This window comes from Papaver somniferum, unplaced genomic scaffold (genome assembly GCF_003573695.1).
Source record: "Papaver somniferum cultivar HN1 unplaced genomic scaffold, ASM357369v1 unplaced-scaffold_173, whole genome shotgun sequence".
In the NCBI taxonomy this organism is placed as follows: Eukaryota; Viridiplantae; Streptophyta; class Magnoliopsida; order Ranunculales; family Papaveraceae; genus Papaver; species Papaver somniferum.
The window spans coordinates 4979-14687 of NW_020626930.1; the positions used below are offsets into that span (position 1 = coordinate 4979).

General features: G+C 33.4%; 2 protein-coding genes across 20 annotated transcripts; one reads left to right on the forward strand and one right to left on the reverse strand.

Moving 5' to 3' along the window:
- Positions 1 to 278: 278 nt before the first annotated feature.
- Positions 279 to 3999, reverse strand: LOC113337697. Of its 19 annotated transcripts, none has more exons than XR_003354390.1 (10): positions 3691 to 3987; positions 3507 to 3548; positions 3390 to 3415; positions 3160 to 3307; positions 2917 to 2987; positions 2504 to 2645; positions 2182 to 2220; positions 1190 to 1305; positions 760 to 823; positions 279 to 627 (listed from the first exon to the last, which is right to left on the reverse strand). XR_003354390.1 is itself a non-coding variant. In XM_026583293.1 (9 exons), exons 5-9 carry the CDS (start codon positions 2548 to 2550, stop codon positions 602 to 604), a joined length of 321 nt encoding a protein of 106 aa, XP_026439078.1. In that variant the 5' UTR covers positions 2551 to 2645; positions 2917 to 2987; positions 3160 to 3331; positions 3535 to 3548; positions 3691 to 3998; the 3' UTR covers positions 279 to 601. The 19 variants fall into 19 exon arrangements, 14 of the variants coding, with proteins under 14 accessions (XP_026439078.1, XP_026439084.1, XP_026439074.1 ...); XR_003354389.1 differs by having other exon boundaries at positions 3535 to 3548; positions 3691 to 3986; XM_026583293.1 differs by lacking the exon at positions 3390 to 3415 and having other exon boundaries at positions 730 to 823; positions 2183 to 2220; positions 3160 to 3331; positions 3535 to 3548; positions 3691 to 3998.
- A 387-nt stretch (positions 4000 to 4386) lies between these two features.
- On the forward strand, positions 4387 to 4950 carry LOC113337699 (putative invertase inhibitor). Its single transcript, XM_026583304.1, has one exon. It carries the CDS (start codon positions 4387 to 4389, stop codon positions 4948 to 4950), a length of 564 nt encoding a protein of 187 aa, XP_026439089.1.
- The last annotated feature ends 4759 nt before the right edge of the window (positions 4951 to 9709 follow it).

Sequence of the window (9709 nt, forward strand, 5' to 3'; positions counted from 1 at the left end):
GGATTATTAGCCCAAATATCTACACTATAATTGGTAGGTCCAGTTCCAATTTAACCTACCGATTCACCTCTAACCTACCGATTGTGGTGTATGCTCCCGATTATATAAGGGCGTATTGGCCATTCCGAACAATCAGAGATAAGAGGTAGCTTAGAATTACGTTTGGGTGACCTTTTTTGTCTTTTAGTGTCGCCCCTAAAAATGCCAGGTATAAAAAATCTCCCACTGGTATTTTATTTAGAGCGTCATGAACAAGAAAAAAAATCACAAGAAAGAACTAATAAGGAAAGGTCCGAAAGGATATATAACCATTAATATCATGACTGCCAGAAGGTTATTTGATTAGAAGAAAATATCCATTTAGGGAATACAAATATATCCTATGTCAATTTGACTGTCCTTGATTGGATATTTTCCGATTAATCATCCATGATATCTTTGTTGAGATCTCCGACTCAATTTCATCGATCAATTTGTGCAGGAAATAATCCATGAAAAACTTGATCGACTGACTCAAAGTAATAGAAATACGTCTTTACTGTTTTGTTGTTTACCTTAATAGCTTAAACTTGAAACACTCTCCCTTCAGATGAGAAAATATTCACACATCTATCATCGTATTCAGTCCTACAACAAAAATAACCAAAATATTAAAATCTAAAAAGTACTCAGGAAGATCTCAGAATCTGTTCACTTTCTAGTTTCTAAGTTAAGTTACTGACAACCGACCATAGAGACAAAGACGAGTGTACGGTGTACCAGTGCAATACTTAATCACATCATATTTTGCTGCTTCCAGTTGAGCCCTCAAGGCATGAGTCCCCTGAGAAAATAATATTCAATCAATGCCAATAATCTCACTTTGCAAACCCAACCGTAAATAAATGCACTCATAAAGTTATCCAGTCAAGCTTGTTTCTTAGGTTGGATGTTTCTGCATTTTCATTCGCCAACTCATCCTGTATTCCTCTGATGCATTGTTGCATAATAATAAGGTTAAATAGGCAGACAGATAACCAACATACCAACCATAAGATAGATATTCAAAATGAACTCTACTGAAATCAATCATGAAATTTGAGTACAGTACTTGCATGCAGATATCATAAAAGGTTTATTTGGTTACTAACATAGAAGTAGTACTATTCATATGGGGTATCTAATGTAAAGATGAACGATATAAAATCACCTTGGATATGGGTGCAGTCCAACCCATCTCTGAGGTCCAACCCAAGGATGGGCGTAACTCTTTTCCATTGACGTCATAAGATCCTCCTTCACCGTTGGGAGATCTCGGGAATGAAGCTTAAATTAAAACCAAAAAGATAAAAAGATTAATTCAGTCTTAAAATTGGAAAATCTTCAATTCCAAATGAACATAGTCGAATCTTTTATTTTATATATGCAAGACATGTAGATGTACAGTGCTAAGGGTGCATAAGCTAAAAGAGAAGCATCTCAAGACGTACTACAAGGTAATATGAGGTCTAACCAAAAGCCAAGTTTCTGTACTTCATATTTCCACTTAACTAAAAGAAAATTCAGCAAAATCAGCTCAATTTAATGTAGTACTGCACGAAAATTCAGGACAAGGTAATGCACATTATTTATACTATATCACAACACATAGTCAAGCATATAGATGCTACACAAACTTGAACAAGACATGTCGGCTTGGCATCATCATCAACATTATGAATTCCTTTCTCTACCTATATCACAACCGAGTCATTGACCTTCAAACCAACAAGCATATCAGCAACGACATGAAACAAATGTGTAGAAACTAACACAGTATAGGGAACAATGTGTCAACAGGTAATTTACATCACAAAAGAAAGCAAAAAGACATGGATCAGAGTTAGAAAATATTATTTCTGCCTCTTAACTTGTCCCAATCAACAAGTCCGACTCTGATTTGGAGGACGGGTATGAAGGTTTTGATACACTAACTGCACGCACAATAGGAAAATTCAGGGGGTAAATACTTGATAATTGCATGCCTTGTTAGAAATACAAGAAGTTTTGTTGTTAAAGCATTAAGTAGGACAAATGATTCAAATTACAACGACACTAATTGATGAGGTGAAACAAGATTACAACACATGACAAACAGAAGATCAATGTAGCACATATAATAAAAGTAAACTAGATAAAAGTAAACAACAGTAAGTTTCTTACCCTTTGCGCAGGTATTCTTTAGCCATCATTAGCTTCTCCCTGACGATCAATCAAAAACTCATTAATCTATATATATCAAACCGATACAACACAATATCCCACGTCCAAGAAACATCACGAATACCATCTAACAAGTACTACCATTGCAATACATGAAAAAATCAGGCTGTACAATTTCAACCACTCTTGATTTTCATATACTGCAACTGTCCTCACCACTCACAACCACCACCCAAGCATCCACTGCAAGTGGCGGAACCAGGATTCAAGACTAGGGGGGGTTGGAAAAAAATATTGCTCACCAGCAAAGAGAAAAGATTACCTCTTAAAAGAACATCGGAAAGTCCTAATAGCAAAACTGTACATCATGTTCTTTTTCGGGCACTCTTATTCTCTTTAACGACGACTGCTGTTTCCAACAAATATGGGGCAGAGATTCCTTAATGCACTTCTTTGATGAATACCTATAAAGCAGTAAAATTAGATTACTCCAACACTATTGCAAACGAACCATAATTAGTAGTTGTCCCAATATTTAAGTATTTCAGTGAGATTCTTAGATCAAATTGCACACATGTTATACATATTTGTCTCATTCAAAAGTACAAAAGAATTGCCATCTGCTAGCCTAATACAGTGAGCAGAGTTCGAGAAAAACAGTACTCATATAGCTCCCCAAATTGTGGCTGATTATCAACTTCACATTCATTTTATAAAGCTACAGGAAACAATTACCAGTATTATGATTTCCACTAAAGTATTCCTTGTATTCTCTACCAATTATTGATCGAGCAAGAACCCCCACCCTTTCAAAAAGGAGCAAAAACTTATAGGTCAGAACACAAACTAAAAGTATATACCACTAGATGACTGACTAGAGTTGAGTCTAATATGGTACATATCCACTAGATGATCAACGACCGATAAATAAGGCTTGATGATGGTACTATTTTACAACTGTACATAAGTTGACTGTACCTGGCAGGCAATACAATTATACAAGTTCTCCTCTCGTGGGCATTTCCACAAACAACTAAAGTGCAGGGTCCTAATTTACACAGAACTGGCAAAGACTAAACACTTCGACAATGCAGGGGAAGTCTTGCTGTGCTTCCGCCGCTGTCCACTGCCAACAGCCAACCCCGAATGCCTAAAATCATGATCAAAAATGAAGAATCAAAAATAGGTTTGATTAGTTTAGTTATTACCATCAGCTCTTCTCTTCACAGTGACCCTGAAACCAAAAATCCCTAAAATTAAAATCCCGCAGTTGAATTGAAAGAGCGATAAAAGAAAAACTAAGAAGAGATTGAGTAAAAATCCACCCTTTTCGTTTTAGAGATGGAGAATAACCTTAATAGTGAATCCTGGAATCAAAAGCCCAAAAATCAATAAAACCCCTAATCATGCAATTGTACCAAAACAATGATACTGTGTTCCATCATTGAGTAACGAAAATATACTTTGTTCTATGAAGAACAAATAGATCTGGGGTTTCGAAACGAATACCTTTTCAGCAGCACCCAAACTGAAACATAAATCAGAAATCTATGTTTCCTTGATAGAAGAAGAAAAAAAAGAAGCCTTTCTTTCTTCTATGAATGAATGAATTGAAGAACATTTGTATGGTTACTATATAACTTTGAAATTAAAACCGCCTTGATAGGTGGGGACAGAGGGACAGGTACTAATCCGGCACCAGAGGATCTGCTGCCTCGTGATTTACTCCCTTCAATTTATCTTTTGATTTCTGGAAGTTATTTAGAGTAAAAAAAAAAATTACTAATAATAAATAAAAAATCTTCCACTGGTATTTTATTTAGAGCGTTATGAATAAGAAAAAAAATCAGAGGAAAGAACTAATAAGGAAAGGATATATAAATTGGTAAAATTGCCAGAAGGTTATTTGATTAGAAGAAGATATATATCGTATATCCATTTAGGGAATATATACTATATATGTCGATTTGACTATCCTTGATTGGATATTTTCCAATTACTCATCATAATATCTTTATTGAGATCTCCAACTCTTAAATAGTGGTCATACCAATTTTACCTCTTTAATACCTTATTAATTTAGCCTTAAATATAGCAAATTTGGTTTATAGATGTAGATAAATATCGACCTAGAAGATTATCACAGTTTTTCTACGGAGAGGGGAAAAATAAAAGACCATATTTGACAAAAGTTCAAACAAAAAGATGAATCCATCATTCTCATTACCCTCCTTCTTCATTGTTTTTCTTATTCTCAACTTTCGTAATGTAAATGGTGATTTAGTTACGGATGTATGCAAGAATGCTTCCAAAAACACGCCTCCAGTCAAAGAGTTCGAAGTTGAATATGATTTCTGTGTCGCATCTCTGACGGCAAACCCTAAGAGTAAAGACGCTGATCTTCGTGGACTCGGAGTAATATCAATGCAGACATGTCTACAAAATGCAACTTCTGTTCATTCTTATATCGCTCAACTCTTGAAAGACCGAAAAACACAACCGATTCCAAAGTCATCCGTAAGGAGTTGTTTATATGAATATCGGGATGCTATTCGTTCTGTTCAAAAAGCTACTGCAAGTTTTAAAACTAAAGATTTCAGTAGTGCTAATATACAAATGAGTGCTGCCATGGAAGCTTCAATTCTGTGTGAATATGAGTTTGAGGAAGTTCTTCTTGGTCTCGCTTTGCCTACTCCATTGACCAAACAAAATGGCGATTTCTTTCAGCTGACTGGAATTTCTCTTGCCATTACTAATATGGTAAAATAATCTATTTGTTTCATGCACTTGATATGGTGTATTGCGTATTGAGTTTATTTTAAATAAAGGAAAAGTTTTGATTTTTTTTATATAATATTTGAATTTGTTCTCTTGGGAGCTCTTATATTTTAAGTGTGAAAACGTTGAAAAACTGAAAATGTGTTAAAGCGTGTTAAAATATGCTATGAATTAGTGCGGTGAATTACTGGCGATCACGAATAATCCGTTAATTATCGAAGAATCCATATAATACCCGTAATCGTAGGGAGGTAGAAAAGAGGGAGCAAATAATTTAAAATAGAGAACTCCGACCCCTCCTCTGTAGCCGTCTTAAGCCATAAACAAGATCTCGTTTACAACTAGGAAGATAAAATTTATTTTTGCTTTCTCGATTTATTAATCACCCAAATAGTTTGACAAATTCATTCTCTTCCATGCCTGGTGATTTTGACCATCATTGTCTTTAATCTCCGATACAGATCTCCTATGAACGCTATATTCAACCAAAGTTGTTATGCATATCTGAACTCAATTACTAATGATTGTACAATCAAACTTTTCTTAAAATAATACTCGATAATATAATAGTCTTGCTAAAATAATAAAATTTCTCAGTCCCGACTCGTGTTTTTGGTGCTAAAATAATAAATTTGATAAAACTATAATATAATACATTTCAAAAGTTCCCTTACATTAATAGGTCACAATTATTATATAAAATAAAAAATAATTTTCATACACATAAAATTTTCTCAAAATATGATTCAATGTTGATTGTTTTTCTTTGAAGTTCAAATCCAGCTGTATTTCATCCTTAATAGTTCGTAGTGCACTCATAAGACCCGGAATCACATTCTTGAATTACAAAAAAAATCTTTATAAAAATCTTTTTTCATGGAAACTAATAAGATTTATTACTTTAAAAACAAGTGCATGTCGTTCTAAAATTATTTCCATTTATGTTTTTTTTTCTATATTTTCGACTTTGAAAAATCTATTTCGTTATTTATCCTAAGATACTTTAATTTAGTTTTTAATATGGAAATTCTCATTTTTCCCAGGATATTACTAAAATTAAGAATTAAAATTAATATATTGTTATTATATATATAAAATAATAAATTATTACTTTATCAAAGCCGGTGTTCCAGCGCGCAAAGAAGTTTCTTTGGGTTTGGTGTCAGAGAATAATAAGGATCTTCGCCCAGCTGATATCCTGGTGCTCAACTGGGAGAACGACAAAGACACGTGTATGGATATTACAGGCGTTTCACCGTTTACTGGCGACGGAGTTCGTGCCTTTTAGTATTAAATAAAATTGATTAGAATATAAAAGAGAATTTAATAAAAACAAACCAATGGAATAAAAAAAAATAGTGGAATAAATTTATTGACGACTTAAGTTTGTTCAATATAAACTTTTCTCATGACGTTTGTGATTAAAAAAATGAAAAACACGTCCGGTGGTTGGGGATGGAAGCAACGGTGATGTGGGGGAAAGAAGTGGTATCATGTGATATTTGGATGTGGTGGGTGTTGGTGAAAGTAATATATTTTGTTAATAATGTTTCGCCACAAATTGATTAACCTTATTGATCGTTTTAATGATAACATAAACTCGGTAAAAATACATGACAATTAAAATAATAACTGCAAACGAACGGTACAAATCAAAATCAATACACAATAAATTAACTTATTACTAAGTCGCACGGTTATGACACGAGTTATATCATAGCTAAAACAAAGTTTAACTAAGTAAGTTAACATAAAGAGAGATTTTGATTTGCCCTCCCGATTGATAAATCCACCTATGTGGTCGATCCCATGAATACACGCTTTAATCTGGAAATAACGCATTATATATTCTCCCTTTCCCATTCCAAAAATCAAAAACAAAGTGGAGAAATTTGATAGACTAAAAATAAAAAACCTACATTCCCATAAAACTAAACAATTGTTTTTCTCACTCACATCTAGAAGGAGGAATGGACTTAAAAACTTTAGTTCTCCACTTTTGAGCAAACCTAAATCAGAAATAAATTTGGGAATTAGAGATAGACTAAAGAGACAAAAGAAATTAAATCCAAAAACATGATTTCGCTCAACCTTATTTCCTTGATGATCCTTAATTTATCAATTGTTTATAGTATCATCCTCAAGATTTGTTTAGGGAGAAGATAAGTCAATGGTTGTTTAAGTAAGTGTTTATAAGTGACGTCTATGATTGAAAGTTAGAAATTCATATCTAACGGTCTTAATCTTTGCGCATCATTATTATCTCATTAATTTCTCATAATAAATATTTTATTAATCTCCCATGATAAATATCTTATTAATTATCTAAATGAATATGTACTCCCACTCAATAGATGACCAAACTGGCTAGTGCCGTCTCTAATGTTTTAGAGGCATGGGGCGAACATTTTGAAAAGGGCCTTTCGTTAAATGATAATAAGCAATCAATAGATTCATCGTGTATGTAAACGTCTAATAAGAATATTTAAAAAGAATGAAGGTCTTGATTTAAAAAGTGCATGTTTAAAAGAGCAAAAATTCCTATGAAGTACCACCAATACCAAAAGAAAAACCATCATCCTTATAAATTGTCCTCCCTGGGATTACAGTTGCAAATTCATTATTATCTTGTATCTAACGAGAGTAGAAAGCCTAGGGACAGGTTTAAAAGTCATGCTTTAGGATTTCTCAAAAATAAATCTGATTATGTCGGCAGATCATCCTAAACAGAACTGATTGCAATTCGAATTTCAGAGTTATAAACCAGAAAAAACTTCCAAGATTAATAATATTTCCTCCGTCCCATTATTAGATGACCTAGTTTAAGTTTGCACAATTCTTAAGACAATGAATGAAAATGAGTATTTTTAAGTAATTTTTACTATTATACCCTTATGGATAATAATTTGCCAGATTTAGAAATGATTTCTGTCAAACTATACCATGGATATTTATAAACTTTTTATCATTGAAAAGCATTTTAAAACACCTTCGTAACGAATATAAACATGAATATCAAGTTATACATATTCATTATACTAACGATAATCAACCAAAATGATAGTTTTAGAAATATCATTTGTTTAATGAGATAGGTCAACTAATAGTGGGATAAAATTTTAAACCAAATAGGTCATCTAATTATGGGTAATCAGGGTGATATTTGTGAGTGGCGGTGCACGGAGCCCGTGGCGGCAATGGGTGGTTCTGGTGGTGGTATCACAATTAGTCAATATAGTAGTGTGCAATGTTTATTCGATGTCGTTATGACACAAATAACATTATATTTTACAAGTTGTGCTTAATTTTTTAGGTGTTAAAATAAGCTCCGTCAAATACAAAAGAAAACATAATAATCAAAGTGTATGAAGAGCAGTTGTCACTTTAAATAGTAACAACAAATGAATAACAATATAACACCGGTCAAAATAATTTTTTTCACTTATTTTTCGTGGCCGTGTTGTTACGTCATGAGCCAAGTTCTAGTACTTAAATAAGGGATGACTCTGATTTGATATTTGGATCCAAATTCTCTATCCCCAATTAGTTTTGATATCCCCAAATTGCGTGTACGTAGTTTTTGCATTTTTTTTATATTTGTTATTGTTACATTTGAATTATTAAAATGATTAACCCTACATAAGCTCTATTATACTGATTGATTTTGTATATGCAATAGGATAGAAATGTGGTACAAAAACCTCCCAAGTGGACAAATTATGTATGCTTGGTGGGCTAAACACACATTAGTGTGTCAAAACAAGGGCTTAGTAGAAGATTTTAGAAATTTAGGGGCTAGAATCAGGGTTAGCCAACTCTTGGCTCCGCCTATGGCCTCACTTGATATTACACTGCTATTACATGGTTCAAGGATCATTCTCATCATTTATTACGGGCTCAGTAATTTCTTCACTGGTAGGTGATTCCATAACCGTATATACTTGTTAGGATCGATAAATTTAAAAGATGTTCGACGTCTATCACAACTTTATAGCGTATACAAAAAAAATTAAAAAGAAAAAAAAATCTAAATAGATAAATAACCTCGTTAAACGAACATATTTTTTGTGATCCAAAATTATTTATTTATGGAGATTAGACGGTATTATCCTAACTAATAGATATACCCCGTCATTTGAAGCCTACTTAGTGGCAAAAATATTAACCCATGCCCTAAATTTAGATCATAACTGAAAATTTTGTTTTGTGATCCAAAATCAGTATCAAACCCAGCAAAATCATATTGACATGATGAATTGAGACTTGTGGCTGGACCTGCTCAGGGAGGGTTAAGTGGGGCTGATGTGTCCGAGGGGCATGCCTACATAAGTGACATTACAATTTTACTAGGATTTCTTCGATCTAATAAATCTCTTGGGTATTCCGCCATTTCTGTACTGGTTGTGTTGTTTACTAGGGTTTCAATTACAGTCATCTCTCTGCATGATGCTACAAGTCTCAATGAATTTCTATAGCAATGAGATAGGGAGGATTGGGTACAATTTGCGGCTTGACTCATCAAGTTTATCTGAATGGTCCGTTCTGCTTATATGTAGATAAACCCTAACTTTTTTTTTTTTAAGCATCTAATTTGTTTCTCTAGTAAGTTGCATGTATTCCTAGGGTCTTAAATTGTTATGAGATCTGAGGGCATCAACTACATTGTCGTTTGCTGATATACTGTGAATGATTTATTATACTGTGAAGGTTTATTCTCTCTCTCTCTCTCTCTCTCTCTCTCTCTCTCTCT